This window comes from Erpetoichthys calabaricus, chromosome 1 (assembly GCF_900747795.2).
Source record: "Erpetoichthys calabaricus chromosome 1, fErpCal1.3, whole genome shotgun sequence".
Taxonomy (NCBI): Eukaryota; Metazoa; Chordata; class Cladistia; order Polypteriformes; family Polypteridae; genus Erpetoichthys; species Erpetoichthys calabaricus.
In genome coordinates, this window is record NC_041394.2 from 108623425 (window position 1) to 108646071 (window position 22647).

Sequence of the window (22647 nt, forward strand, 5' to 3'; positions counted from 1 at the left end):
GAACACAGTTTATGAGGCTCAAGAACTGTGTCTCTGATGTGGATGTGAGCAACACTGAAGCGCCACAAGGTACAGTCCTGTTAAATTTTCTTTTCAATATGTACACCTCAGACTATAAATACAACACCAGATCAAGTCACTTGCAGAAATTCCCAAATGGTCCAGCATTAATGAGGTATATTGACCAGGGGGATGAAAGAGTATAGGACTTAGGCAGGGAACTTTGTTTCTTGGTGTAGAGAGAACTGTCTGCAAACTCAACATCAGCAACACCTAGGAATTAGTTATTGACTATTGCTGCACCAAAAAGACTCTGTGCTCAGGGAGTGAATATGGAAGTGGTGCACTGCTACAGATACTTGAGGATTCAGTACAGTGATAGGGCGGACTGGTATAGTAACTCAGTAGAATTATATAAGAATGCTAGAGCAAATCCTTTTCTTCTTATGCGACGGCATTCCTTTAATACCTTTGCATGTTGCATAACTGTGGTAGCCAATTAATTTTCTACACTGTACAAGGGTGAGTCAGTAATATCACTTTGATTATACATTTCTTCACACCCAAAACTAAAAAGCTTTACTAAAAAGGTTCATTTGAACATTTTTATATGAGTGTAGTATTGTACCAGGGTCTCTTTCTCATGAGATAGTTTTCTTTCATGTTCCACAACTAGCCATTGTTCTAATTTTGAAAGTGCTAACACAGTATTACTGGAAGTATTTTAAATTCATGTAAATTCACCTCGGTCCAGTTTAACTTATTGCTTAGTGGCCTGGTATGTTTGAAAGTTATTCTTTGCTATTGTTATATTCATTATTTACTTTAAATTGATAAAACAACACTACTTTTAGAAGTGGACAATCAAAAGTCAAACATTTACAATTTTTAAATTCATTTTCAAGTACAATTTGATAAGGAACTACATAAGAGGTGATTGATTGAACTACTGTAGAAATGGCAGTTATTCAGGGCATGAAGCATGCATCAAGTTATGGTTCAAGGAATTTGTTTGTAAATTAGTGATATTAAAGTGTTGCCCATTGTTGCCCAAACTGCTTATGTAAGAATGTAACCTAAAATATGGTTCAGTTGGCAAATTAAACTAAACTAAGTGGATTGTTGTCCACTACATCCACACAAGTGGACCTGGGCAGAATTTACTTAAGCAGATCTGTAGCAAATACTTTAATGTAAGTATATTTAAGGTTGTAGACATAGGATATATAAATGTTAACTGTAAATACACAGTGGGTAGTAGGAAATGTAAAAGTACATCATATAAGAATGTCTTAGGAAATGCAGTGGACTTATCCACAAACCAATTTTCAAAACAAACCAATATAAAGAAAATTAAAAGGCCCATTAAAAAGATGTATAGCATAAATTCCAAAACAGGGAAGCTATACATATGTTGTATACTTCCCCTGTCAGACATTGCCTGGAATACTGTGTACAGGTTTGGTCTGCATAGTGAAAAAAAATAAATAAAAGAAACACATCAGACGTAGAGACTACAGAAAAGAACTACTAGACTGATCCAAGGACAATGGGGTATGAGCTATGAGGAATTATTGACGTATCTGCATTTTTTTTATTTTATGCAAACGATGACTATAAGATATTTAAATTTTTACAATTATGAAGGCAATCAGTAGGATGGATCTGACCTGTTATTTAAAAATTAGCTCTTTCATAGTAACTCATAGCAAGAGATGGCTCGGTTAAGCAAAATTTCACACTAACATCAGAAAATGTTTTTCACAAAATAAATAACAGATACTGTACTTTGAATAAATTTCCACATATAATATTAGACAGCATTTTGGGGAGCGGTGTATCATAGCTTGAATGGCCTTACTTGGTCAAAAACTTTATGTTTAGAAGAAGATAATTTCCCTCTTAAATTTATATAATGGATTTTTTCACAGCCTACTCAAGTCATCCATGACAACAAGTTTTGTGGAATACTGTGACAGCCATAGACTATAAGTAATAAATTAATTTTCATATGATGCAAGGCATCTGGATAATCTTAAATTAAAAATTAAGGACTACTCTACTAAACTTAAGATGAGTTGATATATAACAAGATCATTGCACACTTTGAAAAAATTACATTATATAAGCAATATCCATTAAAATCCTGGTAGTGATACTGTTAAAATTCTCTTTTACACAGTACTATTTAATTAACTGAATGAAATAGACTCTGCTTTATATACTAGATTAAGTGTATGTATGTTTGTTTGTCTGTCATACAAATCTGCACCAGGCGTCCGATCGCCACCAAACTGGGCATGGGGCTGCTATGTGACCAGAAGGAGGTTATGGGGTATGTTTGGTTGGGAAAAATGCCCTTGGTCAAGCACAGGACACCTTTGGACCGACACAACGTTCGCAAAAAGTCCCCGTACTTATCATCGACAAGATGGCCGCACGTTGCAACAGACGTTAATGGCGGCACCATCTAGTGGCACGTTTAGTCTCTGTGCATCCCTCTTTACCAATGTTTCTTTAAATTGCCAAGACACTGCAGAAGTGTCCAAGTATGAGAAAGCTGACTGCTTTCATCGCGTGAAGGGGAACTGCCGTATGGATGTAAAATGTGAACGACCCAGTGCACGTGACTGGCTTTCCATATTTGTGGTGCTATTTGCTCGCTTTCCGACTCAAAGTAAACCGCACGTTGCAACAGACGTTAATGGCGCCGCCATCTGGCGGCACATTTGGTCTCTGTGCATCCCTGTTTACCAATGTTTCTTTACTTTAAATTGCCAAGACATTGCGGAATTACCCTTTGATTTCAAATGTCTACAATTTCCTGTTCAAAAAAGTCTATTTCAAGGCCGTCTCAAACCTTGCGCAAGACATCAACATGTTTTCATACAAAGAATTCCGCTGATTCCAAATGATTTACCCTTCGATTTCAAAAGCCTAGAATTTCCTATACGTTTGGATTTTGCTATGTGAATTACTAAGGCTGAAGGGCAATCACTCCAAGTTAAAGTCATTAATTTGAAAAATCCATGCTTTTCACACAGACAACCCTACGTAACAAATTCTACAGTGGGCAATCCTCGCAATTTGTTCATTTTCGGAACCCCAGGACAACACAAAAAATATACTGTATCCAAAGCCTCTAAAATGACCACTTACAGTTAGGTCCATAAATATTTGGACAGAGACAACTTTTTTTCTAATTTTGGTTCTGTACATTACCACAATGAATTTTAAATGAAACAACTCAGATGCAGTTGAAGTGCAGAGTTTCAGCTTTAATTCAGTGGGGTGAACAAAACAATTGCATAAAAATGTGAGGCAACTAAAGCATTTTTTTTTTGTTTCATTTAAAATTCATTGTGGTCATGTACAGAACCAAAATTAGAAAAAAGTTGTCTCTGTCCAAATATTTATGGACGTAACTGTATATTACCTATTACAATAAAATGTCAATCAGAGAAATGTTTGTTCGATTTCTATGTTCTGTTTCTTTTATTTGGGAAATTCACCAGTTATAGATTCCCGGGCAATGCCGGGTACTCCTGCTAGAATAATACAAAAATAGTGAATTTGGATGTTACCCAGTTTTAGTCTCTTTTATAGTAATTGAACAAGTACACTTTTAATCATACCTACCTGTCGGGTAAGAAAGGTCATGGAGGTTCGATTCACCCAAGCATAGTTTCCAGCTCCAGCCATGCCCTTCAAGTAATCCTGCCCTTCTGCAGATGTTATTCGTGCACAAGCAAGCTGACGGTCATTCACAATGATCTTATCTCTCTTCATTGCCTTTTCCATTGCAACTAAGGCATCTAAACAAAAACATGAAATACAACGTTTTCTTTGTTTAAAATGAAACGGAACAACTCCTACAAATAGTCTTTGGAAAAAATGTATTCAATTTATTATTTATTCTTTTACATACTACTAAACTCATCGGTGGGATTTGTTTCTTTTTAACAGTTCAGTCACTTAAGTTCATCTAAGACTAAGTGTGTTTTAGTTTTGTGTTTGGAAATGTAAGAAGGCTACTGTTTTACTGTCATTTATATCTTTCTCAGGGTCTTACTGTAGATAGATGATCTAATAGACAGAAAGGTAATGCTGGTATAGACATTCCTTTTAATCACGTCTTGTTATGGATAATATTGTTTGCATGTACATCATATTCATTTGCATATTAGTAATTTATTTAATGCTTAAAGGGTAAGTGTTCTAAAATACAGTATTTGGCCCAACTGCAACATTGACAATAATTTAAGTTTGCCCAAGCACTAACTGTTAATAGCAGCAGTACCATCCATTATGAAGAAATGGCAGCCTGTTAAAAATCATTTTAGGAATAAACTAAAATTGATGTTAAAGGATCCTACTGCAGAGAATAAATGTTAAAATTCATCATGGCACAAACATAATTAAATCTGTAATTATTGTTACAGGACCTGTATATTCCATTTTATCCTGGCTATATTCTAATGATTGTGCAACAGAATTAAGTCACATGCTCTTATATATTAGATTCTTATGTCCACATTACCTGTAGCCACCTGATGGCCAAGACCTCTACTGCCACTGTGGATCATGACACAAACTTGCCCTTTGTGATCAATTCCCATCTTCTTAGCAGCATAATCATTGTAAATTTCATCAACAACCTGAACTTCAGCATAATGATTTCCAGCACCCAGGGTTCCCAACTATATATGTATAAAAAATAGACAGCTCTCATTATATAGTGACCTATTCATTCTAAATAATATCCACAGTGAATCTAATACTAAGCATGCATTAAAAAAGATATAGTAGTTGAAAATTATACAGTAACTAGACTACTGTTAATGGAAAAAAGTACTGATAGTTAAAAATGCATTAAACTGCAAAAGAAAACAAGCATTCAGCTATAGTATTTTCCTATGCCTACTGTCCTCATAAAGGAACAAGTTGTTAATTGTAACATGTGTGAACATTAATTTCCAGAGCATACTGTATTAAAGAACTTAATTAGTAAAATATGCTTTTATGCAAATGTAGAAATGTACCTGCGGCAGGCCTCGTTTCTTCGCTTTTGAGCTGACCTTGCTAGGGTCTGCTTGTAACATCCTGCCATACTCTTCACAGTGTTCTTTATCCTCCGCCCAGGCGTAGCCCTCTCTTAGTGACCAGTCCATTCCCATTTCTAGAGCTTCATCCAGGTCTCTGTTAAAAAATGAACATACTATATGAATGGTATTTTCAATTACAAAATTATTTTCTGGGAGAAAACCCGATATAAAAATTGCATACAATGGTAATTGTCATGGGCATGGTTTGGACTAACAATTGCCTCTACACTTATACACTACAGGCAGAAGGTACAATTCCATCCCAGATTGAAATGGATGTTAACCTGTCAAAGTGAATGTGTGTTTGGTATCGATTAGCACCATGCCTCCTATGGTTATGTGGAGGGTGAGGCTACTTATAGAGCAAAATAGATTAGGAAAGTTAAAATGGCTTATTTCGCTTGAGAAATCTGTGATCAAATTAAATAAAATATCACTATCTATAATACTGAAGGAGACAACAATGTTCTTTGTAAAGAGAAATTCATCAAGCTACAGAATTAATGATAATAATAATAAAATTACATTTAAATAGTGCTTTTCTCGTTACTCAAAGTGCTTAGACAGAGGGGAACCATTTTCACCACTACAACCACCAATGTGTAGGACCCACCTGGATGATGTGGCAGCAGCCATTATTGCGCCAGTACGCTCACCACACATTAGCTATTAGATGGTGAAGGGGTGAGAGAGATAGCCAATTAGAGATAGGGGATGATGATGGACAATTTAGCCAAGAATTTGGGATAAACCATATTTTTTTCAAAATATGCCCAGGGATCTTTAATCACCAGAGAGAGTCAGGACCTCTGTTTTACGTCTCATCTGAAGGACGGTGGCATATTTACAGTACAGTACTCCTGTCACTGCACTGCAGCATTGGGATCCACACACAGACTACAGTATAAGCGCCCCCTGCTTTCTTCACTAACACCTCTTTCAGCAGCAATCCAAACTTTTCCTAGATGGTCTCCCATCCAAATACTGGCCGGGCCTGAATATGACAAATCTGGATGGATCCAAAGTAGTAACAATATCTGAAATGTATGCCAATCACTTATTTAAGAGTAAGTACCAATTGGTTTTGTTTTTTTGATAACAACAGAACTGACTAAGAGATGAAAAATAAACTGTATAAACTAAATATGGTATTTAAGTCTGAAATTAAGTCAGAATGTAGCTCAGTTAAAACAAAAAGTCAGAAAAAGCATTAAATGCAAGAGTAAGTTACATTATTCCAATGATTACTTACATTAAAATATAAAATGCATTCTTTTTTTTTTTTATTAGAAAAAAAATTAAATTAAATGTTTTGATATGTATTGAACTATAAATTGAGCAAATACAATTTTGATTATAGTGTGGAATTTTTCTTTCGTTTTCATAACTTACTTGGCATTCATTGGTATAACACCCTTGGAGCCCACACCAACTGGAATATGATCAAACATGGCTTGAGCCAGCTGTTCCTTAACTGGCTGAACATCTCCTTCATCAAGGTTTGTACGCAGCAGCCGGACACCACAATTGATATCAAAACCCACACCACCTGACAAATAAGATTAACAGAATTTAATTTGAAAAAGAAGGAACTTACACAGCTCCTAACAGTTTAAAATGTCATAAGTAATTTATTTAGATATATTTAAAACATGACATAACGCACAACTGCTTGTCATTAAACTTATTAAGATCACAACTCACAGAATTCAATTTTTAAAAAATTCAATGGTTTTCCAGGCTTTTTAATATATAGGCACACATTCGTGCACACGAACATTTCATTAGAATATCAATTTAAATAACATGACTATTTTAAAGCCAATGGTGTCTCTATCCATACACAAAAAACAATATGTTACAATAGAATTGATGTGTGATTTTTGCAGAAGATCAAATTGAATACATGGTGTTGCAAAAATATCTTCTAATGGAGAACCTGAGATTCTGTTTCCTTTAAGCAGTGATCTACAATGGCTATACTCAAATCAAGTAATACAATGAAGGCTTGAAATCTGCAATTTTCTACACTACAAAAAAATCTGTTGACAGCCCTCACTACTTTAATCTTAGTACCATGAGATATAGGGATGGCATAGTGGTGCATTGGTAAGTGCTGCTGCCTCATGGATCCATCATCTTGGTTTAATTCTCATACCATGCTGAACTCTGTGCAGAGCTTACATGCTTGCCCTGTGCCAACATGGGTTTTCCCAAGCTCATCAGTTTCCCACCCATTTACTTTAAGCTGTGCCGATTAGGTTAATTCGAGTGCAGCACTTGATGCTGTAGATAAAAATTTCCTGTTAGAAGATACAGAATCTTTAATTCTGTAATTGAATAGCTTTCCTATTGTTTCACAAGGTGAAATAAGTATGATGATGTAGTGAATATCACATCAATTCATTACTTAGATACCTGAAGAATCACTTATTAGTACATAGGCTGATCTTATTTTTCATGAAATATGTTGCCCTGGGCATAATCCTACATAAGCATGAAACTTTCAGTGTTACACTAGTAATATGGCAATCTGTGTGAAATATTGCTTTGATTTTTTGGTTATTTTAATTTTTTCCATCATGTTTAACATTAAAATTCCATGAGATAAACATTTATAGTTTACACTAGACAAAAAGAATGAAACATGTCATATAGTTTGAAACATCAAACAGATCATCACTTGTATTTAATTTCCAAGCAGTCTCCATGTTACATGAGGACTTATAGTGTGTGTTATATGTGTCTGTGAAAGGTACTGTATACATGTACTTCAAATACCATGCCATCAACTTGCCTACTCTAGCCAAAAAAAGTCTCTGATAATATACTGGAAGTAATATAGACAGAACAAGTTTTTGTGTGTAAGTTCTTATTTTTCACTGCTAACAAAAGATCATCACAGCCAAACTATAGACGTACATGCTCAAGCCACCAAAACTGTCTACTTTGCCCATCATCTTTTGGAAAAAAAAATGTTTTGGAATTTATACTTGGCAGTGTACAAAATACAGCTAATGATATTTAGCAGTAACAGAATGTTTCCGGGCACATAAACATTTGCAATGTCATCCTTAAATTTAAAGAGGTGGTTACTTTGATCTACATTTAGGATATTCTTAGCAAATGCCCCCACGACATATTTTTCTTCCATAAAATTACACAGTGAGCTTGTGATAAAAAAAACAATGCTCTGTTTTTGATATTTTTTATTGAAAAGGAAAACACTAAAAACATTTATTCAATTATTTATAGAAACTACTTTTGAGTACATAGTCTGTCTTAAAAACGTAGGCTGTAATCACACAAAAACACAAAACACAGGGTTTATTCAAGGCCTTCTGCGGTAGAGCAGAAGTCATTTATATGAAATAAACAGCACAATGTATGAGGTTAAGACAAATGCAAGTTTGTAGCAGAACTCTCAAGTTTTTAATGCAATCTGCAGGATATTGCTTTTGGTTTAAGTTGTCAGTCAAGCAGCATAGGGATACTGTCAAAATATAAATTTTCCCGTCCCCCATGCATGTTGTTAAGAGTCTTCTCATGACAACACTGGCACAACTATAGATGTTTTAAACTATTTTGAAACATGCACAGTGCTCTGTAAGTGCTGTGCTTTCTGTGACAGAGATGCTGTTTATGTGACATGAATAGATGTGTGTGCAGGATTCAGGAAATCTGTAGAACAAGAGCTGCAAAGCAACAAGTAAGTTTAAAATTTGCAGTCTTGTTACAGATGTAGCTTCATTCACTCAGAATAAAATTTTTAATTTCTGTGGAAAGTATTTGGGCACATGTGGTGTCATTCTTTATCAGCTGCAACCCACTTGAGTTGTTTGATTTTTAAAGTAACCAGTGAAACTAAACGAGGTCTGATGAATGCTCAATGACCTTGCCATTTTTTTTATTTATGAACATAATATCAAATATGCCCAACTAAATCTCCTTGGCACTTAATAAGAGGAAGGAACCAGCTAGAAAGGGTAACAGTCTATTGCAGGGCCCAAAAAAATTTGGAGTGGGCAGTTAAAAGAATATATTTCACACATATCTGGGGAGATAAAATTAAACCTGGAAGAAAACCCTCATAAGAAAGAAGAGAACATATAGACTCCACAATGACACCAGCCAAGCACAGGATTCAAACCCAGGATCCTAGATCTGTGGAGCAGAAGCCCTGGAAAATGATAGATTTTATCGTCTGTACCCAATAGTGTTGCTAAATTTAAAAAAAAAACAAAAAACAATGTCTTACTAAACCCTATGCACACTCTTCTTGGCTATATGGTAAGTCTGTCAATAAGCATACTATTTCTGCAGCAAGTGTGTCTGTACTTTTTATTATTATACTGACACTTAGACAAGAAAACTGAATGTAGTAGCCTACCTGACCATGTACACTTTTATTTGGGACCGTCTATTCTTTGTGAAATATCTGAGTGGCCTACATTAACCAGACATTTTCCTTAACATCCTGCAAAGCACTGTTTATTTCACATAAGCAACAATTACATAACAGAAAACATAATATAAAGCACTATGCCTTTGGTTGTGCCTCTCCAATTTTGAGAGCAAAAGCGGGTCTAGAATGGATTGTTGCAGACTGACATAATGCTAAACATTTCTCTCATTTCACGTCCCAAATAGTATTTTGTTGATCCATGTACGTGGAAAAACTACACTTCAATAATTAAATAGGTCATCTTGCAGGTTCATTTCCGTAAATAAACAGGAAGAGTTTTAAAGATACATGAAATTCATTGAAAAATATCTATAAATCATTTAAAGATATCTTTAAAAAAAGAAGAAGTATTTAAAGATGTTTAAATTTATATAAAAACAGCCTTAAATCATTTACAGATACCATTAAATGTTCTTAATATGTCTTCAAACATTGTACAAATATATTTAATGATCGAAAGATATTTGAAAATATGTTAAAATATTTAAATATATCTAGAGCTATATTTCAGTATTTTAAGACATCTTTAAAAGGTAATTTGACTTGCCATATAGATTTAGCTAATGTCAAAATGATTGCATTTTGGAAAAAGAAACAGCTGCTCTAACAAGGCTATAATTCTTGGCTGAGCATCTTGCTACTGTTTCGTTGTGAATATGATTTTAAAAATGCAAACGGGTAGTTGTTTGTATCTTTAATCACAAGTCTGAAAATATAACGAAGGCAAAATATGTTGACAAATCTTGTATATATATATATATATATTTGTTTATTATATGGCACACTGTGTTAATCCATGAGTGGAAATTGACTTTTTGCATGACCTTTGTGGGTCAGAGTGAAGGGTCAGCATTAGCTGTGTGTTGCTATCACAAACTGTTTTAATAACTACTGCTAATAAATAATAATATATTTAAAGCTGTACCATCCTCAGAAGCCTCTTCTGTGACAAAATGCACTTTATACAGTTTATAAATACACTGTGATAACAAAATGCACTTTATACAGTTTATAAATACACCATGATAATTTCCAAGGATGTAGTAGTCCTTTTAGATCAGGTGCCAGTAGTTTATTTTTTTTTAATTTAAATAAATGAAGAAGTTCAAAATTTTAATTTTTTTCTACTTTTAACATTTTAAATTGTGTTTGTGTCACTAATCTGTTTGTCTGTACTCAAGCAGTATATGCATGTTCTGTTTTGTAGATCATTAGTAAAGTAGGCTATACTCAATCTACATACTGTATAACCACAAATGCACTCCACTCTGCCTGCAAAGAGTCAGCCTCCATATGGCCCTGGACCAGAGAATGCAAGTTTAAAATGGCTTATGGATGGATGTGTTGCAATCATTTACATCGTGCACTGTATATGTTATTACAAATTTTTGTTAATTTTAAAACTAATATTTGTATTGTGATCTAATATCATTTTAAAGTAGGAATTCTTTGGTTTATACATGACACTTGAAAATGTTGTTTGCAACATTATAGTTAAATTTCTCATGTTTAAAAATTCAAAATCCAGCTGTTAAATTAACAAATAGCTACACATATGGTGTGCTTCACAAACATGCAAACGAACTGTCATTTCTCTTACAGAGGAAACTATGACTGACTTCACTGCTTGTCAAGTCAATCAGACATTAAAATATACCTGCAACTGTAATGTATCCAAAAACTTTTAACAGTGCATCTTGAGAATATATATATATATATATATATATATATATGTATTGGATCACTTTACCTGGAGAGACAACAGCTTCTGGATTGTCCATGTCAAACGCAGCCATGTTTCCAATAGCAAACCCATAACCTGAGTGAACATCTGGAAGTCCAATTGATCGCTGGAAAAAAAAAAAAAAAAGATTGCTTGGTATATTGCAATATGATCATACCAAAAGATTATGATATGATAATACATTTATTTTTTTACAAATATCACTAGTACTAGCCCATGGCAACCTAACCTATTGGAGTAGTACTTTTTTGTATTAATATAGTATGACATACAGTATAAAAAGAAACAGAATCCTTTATTGCCCTACTGTTCCTACTTTAATATATAGAATAACTGAATCCTGTTCGAGACAGGTGAATAACATTTCCATCATGAAAGGTACATTTTACTCTTTTTGTTTCTATTCACTTCTAAGATACTTTTTACTCCTCCAAGTCTGGTCAAATTATCATCTTAAAATGAGACTTTACTGCAAGTCATTAGGCAACTTTAGACTTAGTTGATCTATCCCATTCTAAATGTAATTGCATTACTATAGTTACTAATGTCCTTGAATGGTCTAAACCTTGTATGAGCTTCACAGTAGATCCAAATTTTCACTTTAACCAGCACTGGTATGCTATACCACAAATCTCCACCAGTGCACATTTTACATTTTTTCAAATATCAACAAAATATTTTGTGGAAAGGAAAGAAAAAAACAATTATTTTATGAACAAAAATGATAAGTAAAAAAATACAAACAGACACAGGTAAAATTTCCACCAAATCAGCTGGTTAGTTGTAAACTCTATTTATTTCTCAACTGTTAACTGAGTACTAGTTCAGAAGAAAAAAAAAACTTAATAATGCAAAACATCCAAAGCACATATATCTGCATGTGAACCAAAAGCCACTTAAAAAGAAATAAGTGAGCAATAGTGATTGCTACAAATGACAAAAGCAGCAGCAAGACTTCTGATCAAATAAGAAATTAATTAAGATGAAAAGATTGACAACTAATTAAGCAATGGTGTGGATTTAAGCCCTTCCAGACTTGGACTGGATCCTTGTCTAGAACACAAATCTGTACTGCCTCCTCCACCACACACCACCAAGTGTTTTTTTTATAGGTGCATATTTATGTATACAGTGGTATATAAGAAGTCCTACAACAACCTTGTTGATGGTGCTCCCCATGGCTGTGAATCAACATAATCGGAAGGCAGTAAGCAACAAAATTTCATAAATGCTTCAGTAACTCTTGGAAAAAAACTTATCTGTAAAGATGCAAAAATGAGTCTCAGGTGAGCCCCAAACAACTGTAGCAGTAAAATGAATTTCATTATAACTATTCTAATAACTATGAAGAAATACTCACAAGTCATAGTGCAGCACCCACAGTTATAGTATTTTATAACCTAGGTATAATGATTTCTATAAGCTAATGAACTAAAACTATTAAAAAGATAATAGAGCATAGCTTGCTAAAACATAAGAAATAACATTGAGAGACTTGCTCCGTGATCAAGACAGGCTTATTACTTTATAATAAAGTTTTTTCTGCACTGTCATCTAATCTCAAGACTGTTCTTTTTTTTAAGAGCTCTTTCCGCCACACAGTACATCTACATTTAATTCATTAAGTGTGATTTCAGATCTCATTGTTTTACACTCAACCACACATAAGAAAAAGGCAGATGCGCTGTTAATCAATTATAGTGAACTCATATTTATTAACAGCAGCATATTATTATAAAGAAGCACTTAAAATTGCATAAAGGATGTTCAACATACTATAATATGTCAGGCAAATGTCCAAAAAGGCTATTCAAGAATTGCTAAATTATACAGTAGTTTCTAATGCATAAAAAGATATCTTATTTTAAGTAACTCTAATAATAAAATAACCAAAACGCATATGATTAATACAAATTTGAGTATATGTGGGTACATGTGTCGTGTGATCAGGGTTAGTTTTCACCCAGTACTGCTAGGATAATCTCTAATTTGACAAACTGTGTCAAAGCATGGGTGGATAGTGATAAATACAAATATAGCTTTATGTCCCCTGAAATCACGTATTATACTAATATAAAAAAATTATTAACCACCTCATTCAAAAACAAACTTAATTTCAGACACTATCAGGATGCATATCATACCTGTATATTAAACTGATATATTTTATATATATTTTTATGTTTATACACACAAGTATGAGAATTGTTTATGCTTAAAAGTATACAATTTATCTACATGGACACTATGGTTGCAAATTTCCGGTTATTTAAAGTTAATATCTTGTGTTACACTATAAAGTACATTTTTATAACAGATATGAATACCAAATATAAAAGAATGTGTAATAGCTACCGACCATATCCTGTACCCTAGTTAATCCACCTTGCATTTACACTGCACTGGGTTACAAATTGGGTAGAACAGCACTTCTTTTGTAGGTAGGTACTCACGTGAACAATCCCAGGTAATGCTGCCACATTACCAATTTGTTTCATTGCAGGAAGGAATCCTCCAATACCTACAAAAAAGTAAATTTAGGTGAAATGCCACTGTTTTTATTTTAACATTCTTTTGACACTGAAGAAAAAATAAATGATCCAGTGTGTTCTTGAACATACAGTATAGCTAGAAAATAAAGTGTATGCTTCTAACTTTTAGATCCCAAGTTAATTAAAAGTAAAATTTCACTATGTCGATTATTTTACTTAACTGTTAGATGGGGATTTTATCTGTAAATAAAGTATAATCAAATCACAAATGTATAATGTGTATTGAGAAAATACCTTTGTACCTTAGTATCTGTTCCTCATTTCACTGGTATAATAGTATTAAAAACTTTCAAATATTTGAAGGAAAATGTTGCTGCACCCCTAGCTTATCCAGCATCTTAACTGATTGTAAGTATGAAATCAAGATCAAAGAATCACTTTATTGCTAGCATGTAAAACATACCAGAATTGACATTGGTGAGGTGCAAAATATGAGATAAGATATTACCAACTCAAGACAACAGAATTTCAAGTTAACTCAAATAAATAGAAAAACTATACAAAATAACATAAATATCAAATAGTACAAGTTGAGCAAGTATGAAGTTTTACAAATAGACAAATGGCACAGTTACTAGTTATATGTTGTAAAACAGTTAGGAGTAACTCTATGTGAGCTTATTTACGATTTGAATAATTTGAGAAAAGAAGCTGCGAAGATAGGATGTAGTTTGGGTCACAATAGACCTGTACCTCCTCTCTGGTGGCAAGTTAATGAACAGATGGCTGCTGGGGTGAGTGGAGTCAGCTGCAATCTTTGCTGCTCTCTTTTTTGCTCTGGCGATGAACAGATCTTTTAATGTTGGGAGACAACAAACAATGATTTTCTCAGCTGAACAAATCACCTGTTGCAACGGAGGCAGAAGGAAACCAAACAGTGATGGAGGAGGTCAAAATACTCTCAATAATGGCTGACTAAAAATTTACCAATACATGCATCGATATGCCAAACTTCTTAAGCTGGCAAAGGAAGAACAATCTCTGCCTGGCTTTCTTGATGATGGAGGTGAGTTGCTTGTCCCATTTTAATGTATTAGTGAAAGTAGTCCCTAGGAATTTAAACTACTGAACCAGACACAGTCTGGCCATTATTTTGCAAAGGTGGACAGTTAGTGAGTTCTCAGCAGAAATCAATGCTCATTTCTGCTGTCTTAATAGCATTGAGCTCCAAGTTGTTACAAGAAAACCATTCTACAAGACGGCCCACTTCTCTTTCACAGGAAGACGTCATTATTGGAAATGAGACCCACTATGGTTGTGTCATCTGCAAACTTTAGAATTTTTACAGTTTCATCCATTCACCTACAGTTATTTGAATAAAGTGAAAACTGGAGGGGTGAAAGAACATACCCTCAGAGGGAGCCTATGCTAGTTGACATTGGATCCAACATACAAGGGCCCAGTTTCACATACTGCATCCTACCTATCAAGAAACTCATAATCCACAGGCAGACACCATAGGGTATACCTAACTGGATTAATTTACTATTGAGGGCTGCACAGAAATCCACAAACAAGTCCCTCACATAGGTGTTAGGCAGTGTATTTCAGCACTTTCATTTATTTTGGAATTAATCTCATAATAGTTGTGCAATACCTAATGTGCGAAAAAATAATAATCACTCACAAACTGTTGCACCCCTAAATATTTTGCTTCTAAACAAAAAAGAATACTGTATGTGAACATGCAGGATGTCTGAGACAATGATGCAATATATTCAGTACCTGAAAACGTTGTTCTCAAGATTCATTTAGCATTAAAGGTATTTAGAGACAACCAAATTGTTTTAAACAGGACATTTTTTTCTGTACGGAATTGTTATTTAGTGATGAAAACTGTAAACATACTTAATATATGTTTTAAATGGTGTAATCAGTTTTACGGAGTAGCTTGTACAAACATCTTATCCTGATCTACTGTATTGATCATAGGATAAAATAGACCACATTTCATTTCTGCATAAAAAAAAAAAACACTTGTGGTTAGAAAGTCCGCTCAATTAATGTGAAATATTCCTGGTCAATCCATGTCAAATCAACCAATGGCCCACGCGCTTCGGACTCAAAAGATTCTGGAAAAATTACCAGGTGTACTCATGTTAGCCAGGGGACACTCTGTAAATTATTTTGATGTATGATAGCTAGTTTACCAAGGGGGTTTGGGGCATGCTGATTTTATCTGGCCTCATTTTTTTTATCAAATTTCTCAAGTCCATAGCTCAAGAACTAAACTACTGAGTAGGCTCAGACTTGGCATGCTGGTACATTAACTGACACAGTATGTGACAAAATTAAAACATTTGGTCCAGACAGCGCTGCATGGTCAAATCAGCCCCTTGAAATTGACCAAAATTTAATGTGAGTTGTTGGCTTAGCTATTTTTAGGCCTCAGAAACACATATTTGTAACCAACATAGACTTTTTATTTTTTTTCCTTAATTCTTTTAACTATATAGGGTTTTTGAAAAAGCAAAAAAAGTAACTGTATTGGGGTTTGAACAACAGACCTTTCTAATCCAAAAAATAATTTTGGATTTCATTTTCAGAGCAGCCTAACAGCATGTGGGAAAATGCAGATAATTTTTACAATATTTTTCATTTATTCTACATTGTCCCTTCTTCCTCAAAACACAAACTTTATTTTTCTTATGCAGATCTTTCCTGTTTACTGTCATGTTTATTTTCCATTCTAAACCTAGGCTGAATGCACCACGTATCAAAAATGCTAATCATTGAGTTTTCAATCAGTAAGTTATCAAAGATGTCAAACTTTTCTTTATATCAAAGGACGATATCCTATCTTGTGATGCTGAACAGAGAATGTGATTCTCCATGGCCAAGAGTACCTGGTACTCGAGAATACAACTGTTGCATCCCTACAGAAGATGGCAAACTGAAAGTCATCTGGGTGTCTGGTGAAGACAATGAATTGACAATCCGAATATTCTTCACTGAAGCAGCAACTGGGATCCTACCCTCTCATGATCACACTCCTGATGGATCAGATACACCCCTCACATTAGATCAGTGTCCTATTGGGAGGCTATGTTGTGTGCATGTATAATGAAAAATGTTGGATTGGTGTGATTTACGACAAGACTGAAGCAGAACCAGACATCTTGATATGTTTCATGCATCCAAACTATCCTGCACAGTCTTTCCATTGGCCACCAAGAGATTATATTTGTTGGGTGCCATTACAGTGTGGTATAGCACTACTTAGTGCACCTACAACAGTCAGTGGGAAGCAGGAATCTTGATCTCAAAAGATGCTCTACACTCTGTACTTGGATTGAAACAGAAATGAAATGGGTCACATTCCTGCTGCTGCAATTCCAAAATGTTAACATTTCATTATAAGTAGTATTGTACTTAATGACAAATCAAGCAGCTATTGTTCATATGTTGTGCTTAATGTGACATTGGTGATTCACTTTTTTCCAATGAGTTAGTGATGAAGAATGTGATAATTATCATTACTGTCAAATGGTGAATTTAACCCATGTTTAGAATGGAAAATAAAAATTAAAGATTCACATAAGAAAAAAGGGACCATGCAGGATACAGGAAAATAATTTTAAAAATGCCTGGAAATTCCCAAAGTGCATTTAAGCTGGTCTGAAAATCAGACCCAAAACGATTTTCACATTTGAGAGGTCCGCTGGTCAAACCCTGATGAAGTTTCTTGTTTGTTTATAAACTTCTGAAAAGCGCTGTGTAGGAATCTAAACACGGAAAAAGTTTCAGCAGACTGTTATCAGTTTAGAAGTATGCCTTCTGAAAGCCTACATATGACAAAGCCAAAGATGCAAAATATTTTTTATCCATTTTTGAAGGTCTGCTCTCACCAAGTGGTGTCATCTGGAACAAACATTTTGATTTCGTTACGTACTACACATTTAAAGTTATCAGTATGCAAAATTTTGAGCCTGCTAGGTGGTTTAGTTCTTGAGATATGTCTTGTGAAACTGATGAAAGAATAAAGCCATGTCAAATTTGACGCTCCTCTCCCCTCACAAAATTGGCTGTATCTTGGAAAGTATTGATCCTACATCAAAATAATTTTACAGGGCATCTCCAGGATAACATGGGTAACACCAGGGGGGTGTTTTCCGTACATCGCTTAAATCATCCGAGATCAGATGCCTCAACTTGGATGAGTTAATGCCAGTGAAAGTCATCCGGGATAAGTCGGTTTTTCAAACGCAGCCGTGTAGTAGATTAGTCTAGCTGGATCTAATCATCCGAGATGAATGCGCGCGCTGATTGAAAAGCCCATATACATTGAGTCTAGAAAACATGATCAGCAAGTCTTTGATATTCTGTAACAAAATGACGAAAGAACTGGCATATTTTTTTTTCCACACAAGCGGAGCAGGACCTTTTATTCGAAGGACATGAAGAATTTCAAGATTTAATATGCACAAGGGGCATCACTTTTTCCACATTTTGTTATGTTACAGCCTTATTCCAAAATGGATTAAATTCATTTTTTCCCTCAGAATTCTACACACAACACCCCATAATGACAACATGAAAAAAGTTTACTTGAGGTTTAAAAATTAAAAAATTGAGAAAGCACATGTACATAAGTATTCACAGCCTTTGCCATGAAGCTCAAAATTGAGCTCAGGTGCATCCTGTTTCCCCTGATCATCCTTGAGATGTTTCTGCAGCTTAACTGGAGTCCACCTGTGGTAAATTCAGTTGGTTGGACATGATTTGGAAAGGCACACACCTGTCTATATAAGGTCCCACAGTTGACAGTTCATGTCAGAGTGCAAACCAAGCATGAAGTCAAAGGAATTGTCTATAGACCTCCGAGACAGGATTGTCTCGAGGCACAAATCTGGGGAAGGTTACAGAAAAATTTCTTCTGCTTTGAAGGTTCCAATGAGCACAGTGGCCTCCAACATCCGTAAGTGGAAGAAGTTCAAAACCACCAGGACTCTTCCTAGAGCTGGCCAGCCATCTAAACTGAGCGATCAGGGGAGAAGGGCCTTGGTCAGGGAGGTTCCAAGAACCCGATGGTCACTCTGTCAGAGCTCCAGAGGTCCTCTGTGGAGAGAGGAGAACCTTCCAGAAGGACAACCATCTCTGCAGCAATCCACCAATCAGGCCTGTATGGTAGAGTGGCCAGACGGAAGCCACTCCTTAGTAAAAGGCACATGGCAGCCTGCCTGGAGTTTTCCAAAAGGCACCTGAAGGACTCTCAGACCATGAGAAAGAAAATTCTCTGGTCTGATGAGACAAAGATTGAACTCTTTGGTGTGAATGCCAGGCGTCACATTTGGAGGAAACCAGGCACCGCTCATTACCAGGCCAATACCATCCCTACAGTGAAGCATGGTGGTGGCAGCATTATGCTGTGGGGATGTTTTTCAGTGGCAGGGACTGGGAGACTAGTCAGGATAAAGGGAAAGATGACTGCAGCAATGTACAGAGACATCCTGGATGAAAACCTGCTCCAGAGCGCTCTTGACCTCAGACTGGGGCAACGGTTCATCTTTCAGCAGGACAACGACCCTAAGCACACAGCCAAGATATCAAAGAAATGGCTTCAGGACAACTCTGTGAATGTTCTTGAGTGGTCCAGCCAGAGCCCAGACTTGAATCCGATTGAACATCTCTGGAGAGATCTTAAAATGTTTGTGCACAGACACTTCCCATCCAGCCTGATGGAGCTTGAGAGGTGCTGCAAATAGGAATGGGTGAAACTGGCCAAGGATAGGTGTGCCAAGCTTGTGGCATCATATTCAAAAAGACTTGTGGCTGTAATTGCTGCCAAAGGTGCATTGACAAAGTATTGAGCAAAGGCTGTGAATACTGATGTACATGTGATTTCTCAGTTTTTTTATATTTAATAAATTTGCAAAAACCGCAAGTAAACTTTTTTCACGTTGTCATTATGGGGTGTTGTGTGTAGAATTCTGAGGGAAAAAAATGAATTTAATCAATTTTGGAATAAGGCTGTAACATAACAAAATATGGAAAAAGTGATGCGCTGTGAATACTTTCCAGATGCACTGTATATGACTTGTAAATAAAATGAACAAACTACTAAAACACAAACACCACACAAAGAGGTACCTTTCCTTAGACAATACTTTTTATTGTACTTGCAAGTTTTTTTCATTTTATTAAAATCTTACTTAATCTGCAAATAAATGTAATGGTGTTTTGTTACATTAAAAGTGATTGAGTGATTAATCTTACCTCCTCCTCTGCAGGCATTTCTAAGCTCTTCAAACATCAGTTTTTCCAAGGAATCATTTACATAAAAGACACCCTCAACCTGCAAATACAAAGACAACCATGAGCTCAGAAAACAGAGTTGTTAAGATGGTAATCTTTATGTTTAGAGATTCATCTTCAAATTAATCTTTTAAATGTCCAAGAAAAAATTCCTACTGCTCACAGGTGTATTCAGCAGCAACTGGCTAAAGATAAGTCTCAGCAAAATTAAGCACTAATCTCGGGATCATTTTTAGTAACACACTGGAGGCAAAACACATTCCTGACCACTATCAATTTTTTTTTTCATTTTTCAAATTTGAAATTACTGGTTAACAAACTTTTATACATCTTCATATTTTTGACTAATCTACTATTGACATTTTTCAAAGCAGTCAGTGTCTTTCAAAGATTTATTTGCTATATGTTAATAGTTTACAAATGATCTTGTTCAAATTAAGGTATACACAATACTATATGTCATATCAAGCACTTAAACTTGCACACATGACTGTGCATTATTTTTCAAAGTGATACATTACATAATGATATTTTCCTGCTCTTCTGGAATAAGTATTCAATTTTCTCTGTACACACTTTTTCTTGCTGGTACACTTGTTTACAATGTGGACTGTTTATAGTGTACGAGTTACTGAACAGCAGGAAATCACTACCGCCCTTGTTGCTTTTGCATGTGTCACCCATGTTCATGCTTCCTTCCACAATGCAAAAAACATTAAATGACCATAATTTGGCCAAGACTAATTGCCTAACATTTAGTAAACTAAAATCCCACGATAAACTACAGTATACTAGCAATGCAGGTATTGATGGAATGATGTGTACATATTCCAAATACTACTAAAATACTGTGAAGAACTGAACTTCACAAATAAATAGAACTGCTACCCAGATTGTACATTCACAGACCATTCATTCATACATTTTCTGAATCCTCTTTTTATTGCACATTTGCAGGGGTCCAAAGCCTAAAACCAGCAGGACTGAGTGCAATGTACACTCACACATATCAAGCAAATTAAGAGCCACCATTTAACATAACATGTTCTCAAAATTTTATAGGAAACCAGAGCACCCAAAGAAAATCTACAGAGTCCAGATGGAAATCTATCTATCTATCAAACTCATGTACTTGGAATCGAACGGGTCAGTATATCAATGAGCCATCCTTCTGATTACATCTGAAAGCATTTAAAAATAATACAATATAAGCTAACCTTTTAAGAAAAATGTAATAGCTTCAATTTAAAAGATATTGGATGTGTCTGAAAATAACTCGCTTGTACAAAAACATGACGGGTTTGAAACCTAATAGTATCGATGATGTTTAATTACTCCAAAACATAGGCCTATACAGTAAATAGGACATTAGTCTGATTAAATGGCTGTTGACAATAGAGAGAGCTGTAACTACTGTGTGTTACAATACATATTAGAAATAATCTCTTTTTTTATGAATTGTCTAATATAAGCAACGACCTCTTTCGCTTTTTGAGCTAAAATGGTAACGGATCCCATGCACTGTAACTGAAACTCCTTAATTCTTTAAACCAAAGCCAGCCTAAACTGACTATTTTACATGCACTCGAACACTTGTGTATACTCAAACTTGCATTTTTCCTTTTGTGAACAAACACCGTTGATGGTATTCGTCCCCACGTGACACATTAAATTCTAAAAGCCAGCATCGTGTCATTCATTGACACACAAGTGAGAGACAATGCACTAAGTACCCCATAACGATCGAGTTTACTACATAAGGTATCTAAATAAAACACTTAAAAAAAAAAAAAACGCCCAATGAAGTTTACACTATGATCGACATTTCGCTTCATCGCGTCCCTTACTGTAGGAAAATGGGATTTCACTGGCAAATCCATTGTGCTTCCACCAGCCTACTCGTCGGCTTACACAATCACCTGCATGTTGGGGACAAAACCTTTCTTAATGCGCCAGCAGTTGTTCGTGATTTTATCCAGAAACTGGAGCTCATCATTGTAGCTTCTGCTCATTTTTAAAACTTATCCTTTTGTAGTCACTGCCGCCACGGACTTCACAGTCTCAAGAACTGCAGAGAGAGACACGCAACTCAATCGTGAATGTATCCGTGCACTCCCGGCCTACGGAAAGCCTGTGAGACCAAACTGCGCGAGCGTTTTGATTTTCGAGCAGTCGGTGTCATAATGAGATAATCATCATCTTCTTCTTCTTCCGGCTGCTCCCGTTAGGCGTCGCCAAAGCGGATCATCTTTATCCATATTTTCCTGTCCTAGATCAATGGTCTTCGAGAATTCCAGATTGGCTTAGAGTTAGTTCGTTTTTGAGTTCAGGGACAAATTATATTTATTTATTTTTTTAAGTAATATATATATACAAGAAGAAAAGGTTTATTTGTCTTTGTGAATGAGTTTTGAGAGGAGCTAGGTATTAATCTATAACAGAGTAAAAGTTCACAGAAAGTAGGACATAACTCATTTGGGAAGTGAACCTAACGTCACGCCATTCAACAGAGTCTTAAACTAATTC

The 22647-nt window shown here is 35.2% G+C and overlaps 1 protein-coding gene across 1 annotated transcript in view; it reads right to left on the reverse strand.

The window, feature by feature from the left end:
* LOC114654516 (RNA-splicing ligase RtcB homolog) overlaps positions 1 to 22251 on the reverse strand; it is a 31420-nt gene extending 9169 nt beyond the window's left edge. The window contains exons 1-8 of the mRNA XM_028805116.2: positions 22041 to 22251; positions 20083 to 20161; positions 13768 to 13835; positions 11321 to 11420; positions 6498 to 6654; positions 5043 to 5199; positions 4541 to 4700; positions 3640 to 3815 (exon numbers count right to left, since the gene is read on the reverse strand). Of these exons, the coding sequence (XP_028660949.1) occupies positions 3640 to 3815; positions 4541 to 4700; positions 5043 to 5199; positions 6498 to 6654; positions 11321 to 11420; positions 13768 to 13835; positions 20083 to 20161; positions 22041 to 22133 (990 nt within the window). The 5' untranslated portion in view covers positions 22134 to 22251. The remainder of the gene's footprint in view (positions 1 to 3639; positions 3816 to 4540; positions 4701 to 5042; positions 5200 to 6497; positions 6655 to 11320; positions 11421 to 13767; positions 13836 to 20082; positions 20162 to 22040) is intronic.
* Positions 22252 to 22647: the final 396 nt, after the last annotated feature.